Below are 21,265 nucleotides of genomic sequence, written 5' to 3' on the forward strand. Positions count from 1 at the left end.
CTTCTTTATTTCACTCTTAAGATATTTTGCTGTGTGTTTGCTAGACCCTGTAGAAATAAAATCCACAAACACCGGTTCGGGTTTTGATATCACAAAATTTACTATGCCCTCATTTCGTAAATTACTCCATCCATCACATCGCAAATGAAGAATTTCAGCCCGTTTCAGTTGCTGATCAATTATACTCTCATATCCGCATATTCTATATCCAAAAAAGTTGTGGATATTTTCTTTCTGGTTGGCAAGGTAACTCCCTCGATTTTAACAGCGTTTTTTCCATACTTTTCATTTCTTTTCGTTTAATTTGACCTGTGTCTAAAATTGTCATTCTTTTTAGTACCTATAATTATCATTTCCCCCGTGATTTGAAAATGTTTGATAAAATAGGTTTTGGCCAGCAAAATAGCGTTTCGCCCCACTGTGCCAGGGGGACCAGGAACAGGGATGAATGTAGGCAGAGGCTGGGGGAGGCCAAGGCTCTATACGGGCTGTAGAGCCATAGATGAATGAAAATGGGGAAGGCAGCTACAGAAATATTGGTAAAGGGTAGACCGTTCAAATAAAAAAAACGTTATTTAAATCGACCAATACGTTCAAAAGTTATTGCAGTTTGAAACTGATCATTTTAGGTGATGCGTTTTTTATGCCACTGAGTGTATTTAAAAAGTATTTTGAAATCCATCAAATAAAATAAATTGGTTTGATTTTACTTCAACGATTTAAAGCATCGTTTCGTCAAGCTAATACGGTACTTACATCTCTAAAAAGCTTCAAGAAAAAAGTTATTAATTTAAATTAAAATTTATTTCTAATGTTTATGCAACCCATTTAACACAATAACCTTGAACTTTATTTTAATTTAAAACATAAATTTCAAATAAAAAATAATTATTACTTAAATCAACCGATTTAAATTCAAAATAAATTAATTTAATGAATAAATAAATTTGAATAAACAAAAATCTTGATAACAACTCTCTCTCGTACTGCCACGTATCCATTCTAATAGATACGTCAGTTGATAGAAAGAGAAGCAAATGTGGATATTGACAAGTTAAAAAGGGATAGAAATAGTAAATCTACGATATGCTTTCACTTCGATAACGGGGCTTTCCTATAAACGTTAAAGTGAGAAAACTACATTCTTTAGACCCCGGATTTTTTTATATGGTTAACGTGAAATTTCGGTCCTTTAAATGTCTCTTTAGAATTAAAAACCAAGTTTATTTTCCGTTCCGTTTGTGCTTGTGAAAATTCTTGTTCGGCTTAAACGTTTCAATCTGTTTTTCGTTAACTTGAAATTTAATTATGGATTTATCGCCGAAAATCTATGTTTTATAATCCGTTGATTACATGATAATTACTAGGTAAGTTATTTTTGCAATAAAAATCAAAAAGAAATTTGCTACAATGACGTGACATTTGTTGCTTTTGTGAACGCAACAATTTACAAATTTAATAATCAAACATTATTGATAAAAATTAATTTAGATTGTTCGTATGGAATTTAATTTACTCAAATTTTATACGCATAAATCAAATTGTGATAATGTTATTAATTAGTTATGTATGTATGTAGAAATCGATTAAATATTTTTTTGACAGTTCTAAAAGTGAGGTTAGAAAAGTCACTTTGACATATTGTTTGGAATAATTTTGGTTTTGACGGTATTTTTATAAAAATATAAACATTTTTTATAATTTGAGTCGTGTTTTTAGTGGTATGTTATCATTTTTAAGTTAAAAAATGTCTTGGATGAAGCGCAGAAGTCATGTCAACCCGAATACCGTCCCCGGATCTCACGTTCCACTTTATAACCCAAATCAACATTCAAACCAAGAGGTAAGATTAATACTAATTATTACAAATTACGAATAATAAAAAATGTTTGGTTAATTCATGGTGTGGTGTAAGTTTATTGTGTTATTTTTTTAATACGCCCAGTTTGTTTCTGTAATGAAGAGAATTCATAACCTTAACATATTTTGTTTTATTATTTATAAACGATCTTATAATATTTGGGTAAAAACCGGTTTAATTTTGCTTATCTTTTTTATTTTTTGAATTTTTAGAATCAATGGTCAATGACGCAAGATGTAACATCAGCACCCCCCAATAATTGGTACCCAAATCAACAGCAACAACAAACACAAAAACCATATGGTTTTAATCAACAGAATTCTCCTCAACAACCCGAACAACAACAAAATTATTGGCAACAACAGCAACAACAACACGATCATTATTCAGGACCTCAGCAATACCAGCTTCAACAACCACAATACCACCAACAAAGCTACAATTATTATCAAAACCCAATTCAACAACAACAATCCTTAAACGATCAATATAACCAACAATACGCTCAGTACCCAAATAACGAAGTACAAAATAATCCATATAATAACGTGCAAAGTACTCAAAATATCCAAAATTCACAACAAACAACAGATACTTGGGGTAATAATTGGGGTTGGGGAGATGAGGATAACTCAAATGTCCAACAAATTCCGCCTCCAAGTGATAACTCCAATCAAGCAGCTATGATAAGCGATTCGTTTAACACGGAGGAATCATGGAATTGGAATGTTGAGGATTCAACGTCGACGTCTAAAAACGATGAGTCGAGCGCTTCCGTTTCTCAAGCAAGTTTAGATTTATTTCCAAAAATGGGGAAATTATCAGATAAGCATCAAAAGAATTACGAAGATAACGAAAAAGTGAATCCAAACGTAACAAAAATTAAAAAATTGGATCATTTAACACCGCAATGGTCAACCGAATCGCAAATGTCTCAAGAATCGTCTGATGATATTCTACAAACTTCCGAAAGTGACAAGATGTTATCGAGAAGCTCGACGATCAGTCAGTCTCCAATTTCAGGGCAAGAAGTGGCCGGTGTGGATGGTTTGGCGCAAATTGGAGAGGAAGAGTATGGTTCTAAGCCGGAAATAGAAGGTTTTGGTGGGGAAAATGTTGAAATAATTTCGTCGGAAAATAAAGCGCCATCTCCTGGTGTATTACCAAGTCAATCTCCTATTTTTGACAGTTTAAATGAACCTCAAAGGAACTCTCCACCTCCAGGAATTGTTTTAAATAAAAATAAAAACATTACTCCACCTCCATCCACCAAAACTAACGAAGCCCCCCCTACTAAAACCACACCTCCCCCATCCAATTTTTCAATCCCAGCACAAAGTCTATCGATGAGTGGAGGTGCTTTTAAACGTTTAGGAAATGTTTCTGTTAAAAGTGGAGGAATTCCAGAAGGAAGAAGGTCCCCGAAATACATCAGAAATAAATCACCCGTTTATAATCAGATAAATTTGGAAACTGTTCCTGATAATTCCGAACAACCTGATAACGTACAGGTGCCATTAACAAGAAAAGTTAGCTCCGATGGGTTTAAAGGATCAAGTCAAAATCAAATGCCGGATAATAACGAAATGATTAGCGAAAGGTAAATTTATTATTCTATTACTCCATTACTACTGGGACACAGAGCAACAGTGAGTCCTTACATTAAATTATTACGATTTAACCCAATTTATCTTAATCCAATTCTTAACAATAACGAAGATACAGATTTTATTTTATATTGAATTTAAGTCTAACCAGTTTCGGCCCTTGGCCATCTTCAGAAACTCTACAAATAGATTAACATATCTCATCTTATCCATTTTACAAACAAGTTTCTTAATATTTCTTTTTGGTTTGTTAAAAAAGATCACATATCAAAGTCGAAATCACATTTATTGGTTACTAATTTACAAAATTAAAGTTTAAAAAGTTGTAAAATGAAATTAAATGTGAAATGACCCAGAAAACACGACTAACACTAGATTAACTTCAGTTATAATACTTCTATTACATGATAACTAACTTCAAGTTTAAAATGTCAACCTCAATTTTGACATATTTGTAAGTTTCATTAAAAATCCTTTAAAATGAGTACAAACACGACATATTTATCTTCAATATTAATGAAGTTATGGTCAACTTCCGGTTAAGAATGTCAACGTCAATTTTGACATATTTGTAATCGTCGTGAAAAATCCTTTAAAATGAGTCCAAACGTGCTACGTTTAATTCCAATATTAATCGAGATATAAGCAACTTCCGGTTTGAAATGTCAATGTCATTTTGACATTTTGATTTTTATAAAATGTCTTAATATTTGTCACAAAAACAAAAACATAATAAAAAATTAAGGTTGATATTAATATTTAAAAATTAAATTATTTTCATTGTCGCTAACTTAAGGTTTAATGTTTTTTATTCTAACTTTTTTGTTTTTTTCTACGTCATCTTTGGACTCATTTTAAAGGTTTTTTAATGGAGATGACAAATATGTTAAAATTGACGTTGACGTTTCAAACCGGAAGTGATTGTATTTCCATTAATATTAAAATTAAATATGTCGAGTTTGGACTCATTTTAAAGGATTTTTTATGAAGTTGACAAATATGTCAAAATTAAAAGTTGAAAGTTCGAACTTTTTGGATTTGTGAGATAAATGCGTCAAGTTTGGACTTACTTTAAAGGTTATTTTATGAAGATTACGAGTATAATAATAAAATTACTTACGTTTCTACTTTTCTACTTTACGTTTCTACTTCTCGTTCTAGTTTTAGTTCAATAAAAATATACAACATAGTAATATCTTATGCTAACTAGCGCTACCAACCACTGCCACTAGAACTAACACTAGACCGAGAACTAGAAACATTCGGATTTAGTCACACATCTCTCAAGACGGCTAAACTTGAATGATTCTAGTTCTAGATCTTGTGTTAGTTCTAATAATGTTATTCTAATAGTGTTAATTCTGATAGTGTTAGTGTAAAACTATAACTAGCATTAGACCTACAACTAGAAATATTTGGGTTTATTTTTATCCGAAACTTTCTAGTTCTAGATCTAGTGTTAGTTCTAGTTTTAGTGCAATAAAAATATGCAACATAGTGATATCTTATGCTAACTAGCGCTACCTACCGCTGTCGTTTGTAAAATAGATAAAATGAGAGATGTTAATCTGTTTGTGGAGTCTCTGAAGATGGCCAAGGGCCGAAACTAATAATTCTTCGGTTCGGTTATTTGAGGTCTTTTGGTATTCTGCATTTTTTCTAGGATAAGTTACATCTTTACCTACCAGACAGAATAAAAATCTCTAAAAACGATAAAATGTCGCTTAGTCAAGTGATGTATAATGCGGTCTAATTATGAACATGAAAATTGGTACATTATCATTTTTGAGGCGATAAATAATAATTTGGTATTAGTTTTATTCTATCTTTGAGATGGCGCTGCCTACTCTAAAAAACTTCCTTAAAGTAGTCATATCTTTTTCATAATCTAACTTGAAACAGTTTCTCAGACATCTTTACATAAATTTGGTAAATCTACCAATTATCTCTAAAGTTCTCCGTTTCCAAGATAATTACTGTTTAAGCGGACAACGCAAAATTTAACTATGCTCAGTAAACATTTGTGATATAGTATATTACAGTACAAGTGAGGAAACTAAGCGTTTTGTTCAATCCTGCTATTTAGAGAAAACCCGGTCTTAAAATTCGTTAATTCCTGGGTAATTGCATGTTGATATGTTGGCGACGACATCAGTTTTTGACATTGTCATGGTCTTAATTGATATAAACAACTACTTGTCAAATTGTTAATTGTTATCATTATCCATACAATTAATAAATTAATTAAAATTAATAATTTATAAAAGTGAACTACTTAATTAACTTTCTACGTGTGCTGTCCACCGTTTTTTAGTTAGTTGAGTTGTTCCTTTAACATTCGCGCGGGCGCACTCAATTTTATAATATGAACGGGCGCGGGTGATATATTTTCTGACAACAGGTTTTTAATGCAAGCATTACGTTATTTTTAATAAAACGCATTTTACTAGAGTAAAAATATTTAATATACAGGTGTCTCACGTAACTGGTTCGTTAGAACTTTTTCAAGTTCCACTATTCGTAAAGGTTTGAAATTTTGCTACCATGGGTTGTCCACTTCCGGTCTACCGGAAGTAGACCATAACTTCGTTATTTCAAATGGAATGCTATAGTTTTTATTGCACCTTTTAACTGTATGTAAGAAAATATGTTGACTTTGAAAATCCCGAAATAATAATCGATTTCCCGGGTTGCAATCCCTAGTTTAAATCAATTGAATGAAAATTGTTCGAGTTATGCTGCGTGTCGTTTTAAAAAATCGTGTTTCGAGAAAAACGCATGTAAAGTTTTGACATGAGTTTTGGTTATGAAAAAATGAAACATTTGCTGCATATAATTTTTTACCATTAATCTGCTATACCAGGACCATAAAGCTGCCCTTCTCTGTTCTCAAATTCATTGTCATTTTCTTTTCTTGCTGCTTTAATACTGGAGCTTGCCTCTCTCGTTACATCTGTTAACGAGCGCTCGTCGAGTTTTATCCGCTTTACATCGGCTGCAAGGCAAAAATTGTAGACTTCTGGTTCAATATTAATCTCCAACGCTCTCATAATTCTCAGACAATTTGTCATACCGTCGTTAAAATTACACACAGCAATATCAGTCGCTATGATTAACACCTTTTTACCGCTTGAATATGACTTTGGAGCTAATTTCCCAGCAGTAGAATTGAAGCTCTCAGTGCTGTTTTAGGTAAAGCTCCACATAAATTGGTTTAATAGCTTGAAAAACTTCCTGCGATAGAGGCAATTTATGATATAACGTGTCTAATGAACCCATTTCTTGCGCCTTTTTTCAATCACACCATGTCTCGGAACACTTGTTATACTGCGGATTTTCGTCGGTGGAAATCTTATGAAATAAAGTCGCCCAGATTTCGTTCGAGTTCTGGTTCCGTCGTATTGCCAAACCATAATAAATTGATAGTTGATCGATTAATTTGGCAGTCACTTTACCTTTTCCTCCTAGACCTTTCACTTTTTTTTAGGATTTCTCAATCGAGTGCCCGTTCTCTTCTGCACATGATCAATGCACCCTTTTTTTTTGAACGTCAACATTTTTATATGGATTTTCCTCTAATATGCCCGTAAAGGTTTTACTGTTGGCATCTCCAACATAATTTACATACTTGATACCACGTAACGTTTCAGAACGTTTGAACATTTTGACAACAGCGTCGACTTTCATTTTTCCTGATGAATCCTCATGATTGGCTTGGCAAATTTCGGTGTGAGTTTTAAGCCACTCTTCATATTCAGCACCTTCCAACTTACTTTTCCAATGTTCACAAGACTTACAGTACTTCGACTTTACTTCAACGTCGACTATTTTGCCGGTGAACCATCCAATTAATGTAACGTCATTAAAGCGTCCGAAAAGCGACGAAACCCACGTTTTCTCCACGAACCGTCACCGGAAACAGTTATTCCTGTAAGTTGTCCACTTTCTTCACTTCTCTTTTTCTCTACTTCCGATGCTTCATACCAGCGTCTCGTACTGTAGCTGTTGAACCGGAAATCACATCCACAATTTTGTCAAAAAAGACTGAAATATCGGTCAAATCCATGAAGGCACAAAATTTCATTATTCCGGCTAGTCCTACTCCTGATAGTCGCATTGCTAGCACGATTCGATGATTAATTTCATAGGTGTTTCGAATAAATTTTACGCGTTTTTACTCTACGGAATATTCACGTCCTTCGTGTATATGTGCTGACGCTATTCTAAGATGATTTTGATTCAAATGCTGTAATTTAGTAACGGAATGTTCCTGATTGGTAGGTTGGCAGTAGGGATCCCGTACATATTTAAATCTCGAAAATTATCCCGGGAAATCGATTATGATTTCGGGATTATGTTTATGTCATTAATTTACTATTTTTTGAAGAATAAGACTCGATCTGCCGGTTGGCTTGATCTATTGATCTATCAATTAATTTTATTTTGCTAAACAAACAACAGCCAGCTGTCCAGTTAACCAAGAATGCACTCTTCAATACATTGATTCAAGAAATTCATGTATTCAATAATGGCGGTAGCATGGGTAAAAATCTTCAATTCACTTTCTTATGTTTGAAAACTATTCTACCAACAAGTGTGGAATCGGAACGGTGCTTCTCTTAAGCAGGTTTATTAAACACAAAATTTAGATATCGTTTAGGAGATAAAACAATAGATAAATTGTTTGTTCTCATTTCTTTAAGAATAGTTCTATGGATGGTAGATTTTTGTATAATGCCTTGTATTATGGTTAGAATAAACTGTAACACCTTGAACACTTTTTATTTATAATTACATCTGTAACCCATAAAACTCGGGATTACCCGTATAGAGAATTCTGATCCCTAAATCCCAGGATTATAAAAACCCTTATTGATTGCAATCCCTAGTCGGCAGATAGCAGAAATTTCGAAACAATATTTTTTACAAATATAGAATTGTTTTCTTCTTATTCTACAATGTTTCAAGAATCTTTAAGGCCAATAAAACAAAGCGACTTTTTTAAAAATCTACAGTGGTGTTACCCCTTAAACAGTGATTATCTTGGAAACAGAGAACTTTAGAGAAGATTGGTATGTATACCAAATTTATGTAAAACTGTCTGAGAAACTGTTTCAAGTTGTATGAGTTGTCAAAATTTTAACGATTACAAAGGTATGACTACTTTTAGGGAGTTTTTTAGGGTAGGCAGCGCCATATGACAGATAGATCAAAACTAATACCGTATTATTATTTATCGTCTTAAAAAATAATAATGTACCAATTTTCATGTTCACAATCTAAGAGATAAACAAAATTATTAAAGAAAAACAAAAATTAAATATTAACTTTAAGCATCTGTATCTTCGTTATTATTAACAATTGGACTAAGATAAATTGAGTTAAATCGTAATAATTTAACGTAAGGAATTCACTGTTGCTCTGTATCCCATTACTAATGGACCACCCTGTATAATCTAATTATGTTATGTTTAGAAATCAATATTTAGAAACTGGAAAGCTTTCTGATGAAAATATAAAACAAGAACCGGTTGATACACTGCCACCACCCGGGTTACGTCGAATGGTTCTAGGTCAAATGGAAACTAACGAAGCTAGACCTACACCAAACGATGAACCCCCACCGGGATTAAGCAGAATGGTTCTTGGACAAACCGAAAGTGGTCCGAATATGAAACTTGGTTTTTCGAGAATGATTCCGGGTGAGTCAAGCTCCCCAGAAACATCCAGACAATACCCACCCCCAGTTTCTTCATACATGGATGAACCACAAGATTCGGAAGGTGAAATCAATCAAGCTCCCCAACAAAGATCTGCAACAATCGGAGCTGATACCCCGCCGGGTCTTCAAACTAACTCAAATAGAGCAGAAATAATTATCGGGCAAGATTCGATTTCTCAAGAAAATGATAAAGAACGCCCAGAAAGCATAGAAGGTCAACCAACTGACCCCGGAACTGTCACATCAATCACCTCGGGATTGCGAGATCTTACAATTGACTCAAACACTTCGATTATGGATGATCCATCAATACGTAGATCCACTTCCGATAGCGAAGCAGAAGAAGAATTAAGCAGATCATCGAGGGATAAACAACGAGATCGGCGATACACTCGCGAATCTGACCGTCGTCAACCCGAAAAACAACGCTATTCCCCCATGGAAAGCTACGATCATAATACAAAACGAGGTTATAGAAGGAGAGATCAACGTCATTACGACGACGACACCGATTATTACAGCGATCGGGAACAAAAGGAACGTGAAGATTACGAAATTAATCGAAAGTCAACCTCTTTAAGACGTAGTGATAAAGATTTAGATAAAAATAAGAGACGAAGAGATGGTTACGATCGACGCGGTGCAGAACGATATGAACGAGATATGCCAAGGAAAAAAGATAATTATGATCAAAAAGATTATAATCGGAAAAATGATCGAAATAAGGAAGGTTATGAAACCAGGAAAGATTACGATATGGATCGGAAAGATGGAAGGGATTACGGAAAAGGGAAAGATTATAAGAGGGATCGGAGGGACTATGAAACAAGTAGAAATAAAGGTGATTATTATGATAGGTATGGAAGGTATGATGATCGATATGATGACCGATCGAGGCCTTCAAGTCGATCGGATTCGATGAGGGAAGGATTTAGAGATCGTGATGAAGAAAGGAGATATAGGGATTCGAGAGGTTCAAGGAGACATAATCGCGATTTTAATCCTTATATGCAAGTAAGTGATGGAATTAAGTTATGTTTCATTATTTTAAGCTCCATCTTTGAACCAATGATTCAATTAATTGACATATGAAGGGTACAGGGGAAAAACATACTAAGTCACAAAAGTCAAGTTGCGGGATAATCGAAGTTTAAAGTTCAAAACTCTATAACTTTTTAAATATAGATAATGCTATTAACTAGTTTGAATAAGAAAGTATAACAGATTAGTCTTAATAAATACCCTTAGTATCATTTTTTTTTGAAATTTCAAATTTGAAGAAAATTCAATGTTGATAATTTTTAGCAATCATTTTTATGTGAAGTCTATTACTAATATGACCCAAAGCAAAAAATATGTGTTTTTTTTAAATTATATTTTTAACGAAAGAACTAAAGTTAACATAGAGATTACATATAGTACATTTTAATCAGTATAGCGTCTTGTTTTTTGATATGGAGATCTTGATATCTAATTAGTGTCCTGCAACAATAATAAAAGAACAGTACAACTCAATGATTCAAGGTTATTATAAAATAACTTACCTCTAGAAATACATCCTCGTCATCTTCATCGTTATCTTGGTCAACGATTTTAAGATTTTGGTAGAACAGTTTAGCTTCGGGTCCGCAGAAGCGACTTAAAAACATTATGTTATCGAATTTCTTTTTTGGAATCGGAATTGGGCCCTCATAAAGTAGTTCTGGTTCCTCTGCTTCTCGCTTTCTGTTCTGTCCAACACTCGTCTACTTCTTCTTCTTGTCCAGTATAATGTGAGATTCCCAGCTCCCAGAATAAGATTCCCGTAACTGTACTGTCCGTGGATGTTGTTTTTCAAAGAGAATCTCAATAATGGGTCTGGTCTGAAAAGAAGCTTTTTTTTTGTAGGACGTGGTCAAAAAGTATTTACTCCAATGTTTAAAGAGGCTCCTATCGCATTCGATTACTGTAAATGGGGAAGGTTTTGAGCGTGATGTTCATTCCACGTGAAGGCTGCTCAATTCTAACTTTTGTGTTGATAAGGCCCATATTTTTGTCACACTCCATGTAACTATGTCTCCTAATTGGAAACGTAACTTGAACTGTATCGAAACGATCTAGGTCATGAACAAGGCGATGAAGAGATCTGAATAGCGTATAATTTTTATTTTGCCCGGCACAACTGTCGCAAAATATATCAAGATGTCTTACTTCAGGTGACAAAATGTTTTTGCAAAAGTGGTAAAGCATAGAGACCACATCATCTGCTCCCTTTTTTGCAATGGTCTGATCATATGTGAAAAAGTAAGAATCGGCGGTAGAAAGAACATGGATATTGAACATATAAAATGACAAGTGATGTTTATAATTAGGGCCCTGAACTTTTGTAACGGTACGATACGATTTACCCCCTCCACTTGTTCTCCTAGAAAATGATCGGTTGTTATTGACGACCGACGATCGGTTTTTTATTGCGCATCAATGTCAACATTGTCAACTGTCAGTACGATTTCACTGTTGTCCAAATGTGCAGTATTCGACGCTTTTCATCCGCATAATTTCGTCAAATTTGCTATTTATCTTTCTTTAGTTACCTTTAATTGGAAGTTGGAGTTCTGTTTGAGTTCGTATTATTGTTTTTTTTTAAGAATTGTTTTTAGTTTCCCTTTGTGGTAAAATTGTTGTTCGGATTTGAGAATTGTTCAACAAATTGCCGAAAACAATATACCTTTAACTCTTAAGGAAAAATATGGTTCAATAGCTCAGTATTTTATTTATGCTCCATTTACAAGTTGTGATGTTGAAAGATTATTTTATAGGTATAAACTCATTTTAACGTCAACTAGAACGTCATTTACAGAAGAAAATTTAGGGATGGTTGTTTCAATATGCGTTAACAGCAATTTTTTTATATCCGTATCCGATTTGTGATTGATATTACAAATCGGATCATGTTTTTTTGAATTAAAGTTATAAAATATACCGTATTTTCTCGAATCTAATCCGCACCTTTTTTACAAATTTTGTATGCTCTAAAATCAAATGCGGATTACAATCGGATGTAGATTACATTGGAAAACCAACTTTTTTTACCATCATTGCATTTTTTAAATCGAGGTGCGGATTAGATTCGAGTGCGGATAAGATTCGAGAAAATACGGTATTTTTTTTTAATATTTTCAAATCGTACTGACAGTTGACACTGACGTGTAATAAACCGATTGTCGGTCGTCAACAACAACCGATGAGGCGAGTTGACTTGACGCCACCGACTTGTTTTCTAAGAGAACAAGTGGTGGGGGTAAATCGTATCGTTCCGTTACAAAAGTTCCGTGCCCTATTTATAATATACGTCATTTGTTGGAATATTAGGCACCGGCAGATTCTTCATAAAATCCATGCAGATGGATTCATAAGAGGCAGATTTTGTTGCTTTTTTCTTTGCCAATCTTTTCCTCTTATAAAACATTTTAGCTTTTCTCAAATGTAACTCGTTAAGTACGGTTAAATTCCGTATATCCTTTTCTTTTGCGATGCACTCTTCTGGTGTACAATTTTCTTTTTCTTTTTGAAGGCATGACACCTTATCCTGGAATTCGTCGCAGTTCGAACAGGTGTCTGTTCTTGGATACCCAAATGAAATATTATATTGGGTATTAAAAATATTTCTGTAACATTCGTATGACACGGGATTTTCTGGATTTATATCAGTGTACATATTGTGCAATTTTTTAATCGAAAGATCATCAGGTAAATATAAACGTTTGGAATCATGCAAGCTATAGTGTGATTTCCTACCTTTTAGAGACTGAATATGGGAATGAATCCTTTCTATTGTTTGGTCTGACAGTTTGTGTTTTCTATTTTTGTGTTTACCTTTGTTGTCGATTGGAGGATTTCCTGTTGTAATGAGTGAATGTTGGATAGTCCTTATGATCTGAGAAGTTATCCCAAAAATTGAAAGAAATGCCTTCTTGCATATAGGAACCTCAATCGCACCTGTTTCAGTCTAACTTTGTAACAAAATGCATGATTGTGCAAGTTACTGTCTGCTTCATTTTTTCGTGGTCTTCTACGTTTTATCTGATGAATTGAAATTAAGCCAGCTAAATAAGCACTTTGATTGTTTTTCGATCCCAGCAAATTAAAATCTTTTAACAAACCGTCTCTTTCTTTAACGGATACTGTTTCAAAACATTTTAAACGCTTGCAGGAGCAACTGTCACCACACTCATGGCTAGCAACACGTAACCTCTTATTAGCAGAACGTAATCTTCCTGTAACTTTCCTTTTTTTTGTATTTCGTCCAAAACTTACAGACGTCTCATTTTCGTCTTCACTCGACATTATTAACACTGTATTAAACACGATCAGTAAGTCAATAAGAAAATAAAAACTTCAAGCACAAACACAACATTACAACGAAATAACTTGTGACACTGACGCAATCTGATGCAAACGTCACATTTATGCAAGTCTGCTTGATGAGTCCGGTGGACTTAGAATGTTCTTTCGTTGCACACTCAAATTTCAAAGCCGATTTCTATGGACTAGGATTGATATTTCATTATATGGACTTGATACAAAGCTAGAGTCATGTCGTCGCTAACAGATGGCACCAAAATCTAAAAAATGAATTGTTGTGACTTAGTATGTTCTTCCCCTGTACCCTTCATATAATATATAACTTAAAAAGCGATTTGTGACCAAGGTTTTTATATAAGAGGTTGTCTAGGTTTATACGCAACCGTACTACGCATTACGTCATAAGCGTTGTTCGTTGGGACTGTACAACATGGCACTAGTATGACGTCATAGTGCAATTAAGTGTAAGTAAGTGCAATGTCTTGTCAATTGAATGCAGGTCAGAAAAGTGTGTAAACCGTGGTTGCAACGAATAGATTTTTATCAAAAAAAGTGTATAATATGTTGAGGTTATGTTAATATCAAAAAAAATAGGAGTATAACTTTATACAGAGTGTCTCCGAAATGCATGTACAACGGAAGACCACAGATTCCTTGGCTCAAAATAGGTCGATTTAAGTTAAGTTATCTATATCCAAAGTTGCTTCGTTTCGCCGCTAGAGGACTTCAAGGTTAGCAAAAAAAATTCTTTTATTTTTTATAACTCGAAAACACGTAAATCAATTGTGAAACCATTTTTCTGAAGTGAGTTCCTAGGTTCAATTAACGTCTTTTTATGGTTTTTGATACAATTTTAGAAACACAGGAATAATGGAAAAATCATGTATTCCCGGATATTACTCCATATTTCTTTTCTGGCTAGGCGACAATTACATTATTACAATTTCTGAATAGCCCATTTAGTTCTGAACCGTTTTTGTCTCTTATAAGTTTTTGATTACATAAGTGGTTAAGCCAGAAAAAAGGTATTTTTAAATATCTGCAAGTCTTGTTTACGTCATTGCTGTTACAAAAGTTATCTCACCGTAGTTGGCACTGATTTCAACTAATTGCAATTTATGTTTAACGTGAATACAATATCATTAATTGATCAAAATCGTGGGAATTCAATGATCCTAAAAGCATACAGTGTGAGGAAACAACGTAGTCGTATTTAGTTGTTTCAGTACTAGAAAGAAAAACTTTTAATCAATTCTAAGAAACAAAAGGTAACAATAAACTCAACAAATGCCAACACAACAAATAGGAAATATTTATAAAAATTGTTCAAAATGACTGCCGTTTTTCAAAATACATAAATTTACTCATCGTAAAAAGTTAAATTGCACTCTGTCCATTGTTTTCCGATTATTTAATGTATTAAATGCTAACCAAATTTTTCTTCGTTTTTCCTCTTCACTATCAGTTGTAGAGGCATAGACTTTTGACTTAAATGCCCCGCAGGGAAAATAATCACACGGTGTAAGGTCTGGTGATCTTGCTGGCCATTTTATTGGGGCATCAGCTTCCCTTCCAATCCATCGATTTGGTATTGTTACCGGTCCAATGATGTTATCGCCAATAATTCCAGCCCAAACATTGACTTTGAATTGATGCTAATGATGGACTGCTGTGGTCATATGCGGATTTTCTTCAGCATAAACATGATCGTTACGCATGTTAGTGATACCAGATCTGGTAAACGTTGCCTCATCTGTCAATAAAATCCTTCTACTAAAATGTGGGTCGTGGATTCTTTCGTTTTGGATGAGTTGGCAGAAAGTCAAACGCAGTTCGTGATCCACAGATAAAAGCTCTTGCACTTTTTGAAGGTGGTATGGGTGTAATAATTGTTCTTTTATTACCCTATGGACAACATCTTTAGAGACTTCTAGTTGATTTCCTAAGAGCCTTGTACCAATTTTAGGGTTTTCTGCCACTTTTTCAAGAACCCTTTCTTCTAACTCTACAGTTCGCCTTGTACGTTGACATCCACGGTCTGTGTATTTCGGTTTGGAGTTTCCTAATCGTCGAGTGCCAACCGACTCGAGAAACTTTTCCCAACCATTAAATTGACATTGGTCATAAACTAAAATCATATCTACTTGCTCATCATATGTGTAAGTATCCATTATAAAAATAACGTTAAACAGGATTTATTGATGTTAACTGACAGTTAAATGCAAAGCATACTAGAGTTATGTTTTATCATTGCAATAACACATGCATTATCCTTTTGTTTCTCTTTGTCGTACTGAATCAACTAAATACGACTACCCTTTTTTCTAACACTGTAGGCTTTGAGGATCATTGAATGCCCACGCTTTTGATCAATTAATGATATTGTATTCACATTAAACATAAATTGCAATTAGTTGAAATCAGTGCCAACTACGATGAGGTAACTTTTGTAACTGCAATGACGTAAACAAGGCTTGCAGATATTTAAAAATACCTTTTTCTGGCTTAACCACTTATGTAATCAAAATCTTATAAGAGACAAAAACGGTTTGTCGCCTAGCCAGAAAAAAAAATGGAGTAATATCCAGTGAACACATGACTTTTCCATCATTCCTGTGTTTCTAAAATTGTAAATTTTTTTGCTAACTTTGAAGTCCTCTAGCGGCAAAACGAAGCAACTTTGGATATAGATAACTTAACTTAAATCGACCTATTTTGAGCCAAGGAATCTGCGGTCTTCCGTTGTACACGCATTTCGGAGACATACTGTATAATAATTTTTTGTTTTTATAATAACTTTATTACAACTTAAGCTGTTAATATACAAGCTCCATCAACAGCTTTAATTTTATGTTCTGCTGATTTCGAAAAGAATTTGGCCTTAACAATAACGGGCTGATTTGGAATTCTTCCTTTGCCTAATAATTTATAGTAACCCTAAAAAAAACAAATTAATATCTTATTTATAGTCTGTTGTCCATTTATCTATCTACTATCTTGTCCATTTTCTACTGCCTCTACTGGGATTTAATGTACTGTGTTCTCTAATACAACAAATATTAATTATTATAAGGTTTTCTTTCTTAATATTTAATATTAATTATTACAAAACACGCTTTCAAATATTCCGCCATTTTAGTTACACTGAAGTACACTGCACTTATTGAACTTAATCGGAAGCAGGTGCAACAAAATCTGCACTAACTTGCACCGGCTGCACGAAGTTGCACTGCTCATGGCCCAAAGAACAGTATGAGTGCAACTGCAGTAAACTACACTATTCCCAACGAACACACAACATCTGCACTAAACTGCTTAGTGCAAGTAGTGCAATCCAGTGGCGCCGACTACGGGAGGCTCAAGCCCCGCAGCCTCCCCCCGTAGTCGGCGCCACGGGGCTTGAGCCCCCCAGAAAATTGTAAAAGTGTACAATTGTATTGTAATAAGGTGTACCATTTGAAAAAGGTCAGCCCCCCTTAAATATTAAAAAGTCGGCGCCACTGGTGCAGTCCCAACGAACAAAACTATTGGCGGAAAATAATACCGGGAAATAATTCAAATGTTTAAAATAATGTATTACGTTAATATATTTGTGTGGAATATAATTAACTGCGGTAGTAAAACGGAAAATAATTCAATTTGATTTTTGATATAAATTCACTTATCATAAAATAATTGAGGGAAACTAAAGTACTAATTGATTGACACTTCAACTCTCACTAAACATGACCTTGAGGTTACGCGCGCAATCTGCCGCCACTTACGTTACGAAACACTTCCGCTGTTGCCCTTCGCCCACAAACTAAAATCAAAGTATTGCAGTATAGGAACCTAGACAACTTCTTATACGGGTGAGTTTTTTTCCATGTTTAATATGGAGATTTGAAAACTAGCGGAGATAGAGAGACGATTAAATGTGGAAAGAATTGCAGTTTCATGAACTCAATTTAATGAGCTAGGTTTCTCGAAAAAACCGTTTTTTTGCTATATCGTTCGATACCTATGGCTCCGTTATTATTGATTTTAGGAAAAATGTGTAAAGGAAAAATTTGTAGGGTATTATATATTTAATAAAACAGTCCAACTGATTTTATAATTTAAGCAATAATTTTTGAGTTATGACACAAACCTGTAATTTTTCTAATGGAAACCATAGTTGGTCATGACTTTATAAAAAAAGGCATAGATATTTTTATTAATAAATAAATTATAGCCATTTATTCTTTTAATTTGCAAACGGTTCAGGTAGTATGCTATGGAAACAATTGATAGATACGTTTGGTTATGACAGCTTAAGGCAAACGTATGTTTCGTTACGTTGGTTGAGGTTTTGTAAATTACAATCAATATGAATTTTTCTAATCAATAAAAACGTGATATCATTGAGTGTTTCATTTTATGCTATAAAAATGCAATACAAGCTGCAGAACAGTATTTTGATCGTCGTCAGCCTTCTCTACCTACTGTGAAGAGGCTAATAATTCAACACAGAAGTAAATGTATTAGCACGAATCCATCAAGATGCATCGGTTTCAACACAAGTTGCATCTCAAGCAGGCACGTCACAACGTACTGTCGTAAGAGAACTAAAAAAGCATAGATTTCATTCATATAAAATGGAAGTTTCACAAACACTACCCCCAGATGAGTACAATAAGGGTGTAGAATATTTTACGTGGTTTATTAACATGTCTGAAGCTGATCATAGCTTAGATTACAGTTTTGTGGACAGATGAAACACGATTTACAAATTGCGGCATGTTTAATAGACCTAAGTACGAAGGCTTTCACGGCCGGTGTGAATTAAACTAAGATTAGAACTAAAACTAGAACTAACACTAGAAACTTTCGGGTTTTGCCGTGCGTCTTTTAATAAAAGGTTTGACGTTTCGGATGCCATGTTGCAACCTTCTTCTTTAAAGTGTCACTTCGAACCAGTTTCTGAAGAAGGTTGCAACATGGCATCCGAAACGTCAAACCTTTTATTAAAAGACGCACGGCAAAACCCGAAATTTTCTAGTGTAAGTTAAGTTTGGATTTAATGTTTGGTGCGGTGTCATTTGTTCAAGAATTCTTGGTCCGTACATTTTTTATGATACGTTCAACGGAGATCGTTATCTTCACTTTCTACAGAACGAGTTCGATAATATGTTGAATGGAATAATATCTTAAATGGTTTCAACACGATGGGGGACCACCACATAATAAGCTAACGGTACGAAATCATGGAAACTTACGTTTGCCTTAAGCTGTCATAACTAAACGTATCTATCAATTGTTTCCATAGCGTACTACCTGAACAGTTTGCAAATTAAAAGAATAAATGGCTATAATTTATTTTTTAATAAAAATATCTGTCAAGTGGTATATCATTAGAATCGTTGAGACAATGCCTTTTTTATAAAGTTATGGCCAACCATGGTTTCCATTAGAAAAATTACAAGTTTGTGTCATAACTCATAAATTATTGTTTAAATAAAAAAATTAGTTAGACTGTTTTGTTAAACATATAATACTTTACAAATTTCTAATTTACACATTTTTCCTAAAATCAATAATACAGGGTCATCCACGACGACCGCCCATTAGATGTTTCTGGGGTTCTGGCCAAAACAAAAATTTGAAAATACAGATTTAAGTATTATCAATAGCGTTCTCTTCGACTAAAATATTTTCAGATTTCTAGCACTTCCGGTTATACCGGAAGTCGCCACCAACTTTATTTTTTTTTAATGGAACACCTGTATATTTTTACATATTTGGATTTCTCTGTTTTCAAGGTTTATGAATAACTTTACTTTTTGTAATTTGATTCGGTCGTTCTCGAGTTATTCGAATTTTTCGAGAAAAATCTGCTCCAGCAGACATTTGTTCAAAAAATCAGAGAACACTCGATTTTTGGGATATCATTTTAGAATTCAGAACATGCTTAAACAACATGATGGAGTATGTTTTGGTACCGAGTACGGCTGTCTAGAACGTTTGGTCACTTTACTACGGCGCATTAACTCTTCGAAATTTGGAAGTACCATAACTTCATTTTTTTAAATGGCACCCCCCATATTTTATTACTTAGTCGTCTTCGGTGTCTCATTTTACACCTTTTATATCTGATATGTCCTATACCTAACATTAATACTTTGGGAGATAATTAAGGTTTTTTGAAAAAAAAACAATAAACCTTGAAAACAGACAAATCTAAATAATATTTAGATTTGAATATTTATTTTTACATATTTTGTAAAAATATGCAGTCGGAAAAAAAATTTTGTGATGGGAATGTTGTGGTGGTTATGTATTATCGAAATATCAGTAAAGTTCTTCGAAATGCTATACAGAGTGTTCAAATTATAATATCAAAGCTGAACTTAAGAAAAGCCTTAAAAGTCAATTTTTAGAACGGCAACCCTAACATATGAATTCATATCTGAATTTTATGAATAATTTTAGATCAACTTTATGTAGAATGTCCTATGTCTAAAATGTATGTTTATCGTGTTGACACAATTTTTAAGCGAAATCACAAGAAATATCGCTAAATAGCAGCACATTAGAAAACGACAGAACGACAGAAAAACTAAATAGTTTGACATTTACTAAGGCTATAGTTTATTTCTGTTGTTGTGATAACTAAGTTACATTTTGTAGTGTTTTGTTCTCAAAAAATGCCACGTTTGGGATTTAGTAATGAGGATTATTTGAATCTTATTTGCATCACGGGTGGAATTTTGTGAATGGTTTTTAATTAAAACACAAGAAGATAACGATTTTACAAAACACATAATTTGGACCGATGAAGCAAAATTTTCGAAAAATGGAGGGTATAATCGCCATAACAATCAGTGCCCAATCATTATTGGGCACTGAAAAATTATAAAGTCATTCGTGAGCAAAACTTCCAAGAATCGTGGAATTTTAATGTGTTTTGTGCGATAAAAAACGATAGAATTTTATCACTTTTCTTTTACGATGAAAACTTAAATTAGGAGAGATACCAAGGAATTTTACACAATGTGTTGGGGACAGCATTGCGACTTCTTCCAGAATATGAAGCCTGTGATGCTTGGTATCAAATGGACGGTGCTCCTGCACATAGGACCAATGCAATGAGAGTTGTGCTAAACGATATATTTGAAGATAGATGTATTGGAATAAACTGACCATACACATATCCACCACGATCTCCCTACTTAACTCCACTCGATTTTTTTATTTGGGGTTCTGTTAAAGACCAAGTCTATGCGGATCCTGTAAGCGATAAAAACGACATGCAAAATAGAATTCGCGCTGCTTTCAATTCGTTACCCGGCAATTCTATCCGGGAAGCCACCAACCGTCACATGTTAAGAAGAATAGAAGCATGTTTAGGAGAAAATGGCAACGGTTTTCAACATTTAATTAAATAGTTATTTTTGTTATTTTACTTTTTACATTTTTTCTTTAGGTAGTAGGTACAGTTTCGTTTAAAATTAAATCTAATCAATAAAGTTTTGTTTCCTCTAGCAGCTTATTTGTTATCCAATGCGGCTTGGATGTTTTCAATTTTATTATGTTGTGGTTTTAAAGAATTTATTTAACTCGTTAAAAATATGTTTTACGTGCAGGACATTCTACACAATTGATCATCTTTTTTCATAGAATTCGAAAATGAATTCATATGTTAGGGTTGCCATTTGAAAAAATGGATTTTAGGGCTTTTCTTAAGTTCAACTTTGACATTATAATTTGAAG

The 21,265-nt window shown here is 33.8% G+C and overlaps 1 protein-coding gene across 10 annotated transcripts in view; it reads left to right on the forward strand.

Annotated features, from left to right (window-relative positions):
* The first annotated feature begins 1,080 nt into the window (after window positions 1–1,080).
* The window catches only part of LOC111418976 (Secretory 16), a 58,293-nt gene continuing 38,108 nt past the window's right edge, over window positions 1,081–21,265 (forward strand). For 5 of the 10 annotated variants that reach the window (XM_071195138.1, XM_071195141.1, XM_071195143.1 and 2 more), the window contains exons 1-4: window positions 1,082–1,367; window positions 1,741–1,843; window positions 2,074–3,461; window positions 8,944–10,204. In XM_071195138.1, the coding sequence (XP_071051239.1) occupies window positions 1,748–1,843; window positions 2,074–3,461; window positions 8,944–10,204 (2,745 nt within the window). In that variant the 5' untranslated portion in view covers window positions 1,082–1,367; window positions 1,741–1,747. Of the gene's footprint in view, window positions 1,368–1,719; window positions 1,844–2,073; window positions 3,462–8,943; window positions 10,205–21,265 lie in introns of all 10 variants that reach the window. The other 5 variants (XM_071195139.1, XM_071195134.1, XM_071195137.1 and 2 more) reach the window with 2 other exon arrangements.

Source organism: Onthophagus taurus, chromosome 3 (genome assembly GCF_036711975.1).
Source record: "Onthophagus taurus isolate NC chromosome 3, IU_Otau_3.0, whole genome shotgun sequence".
Taxonomy (NCBI): Eukaryota; Metazoa; Arthropoda; class Insecta; order Coleoptera; family Scarabaeidae; genus Onthophagus; species Onthophagus taurus.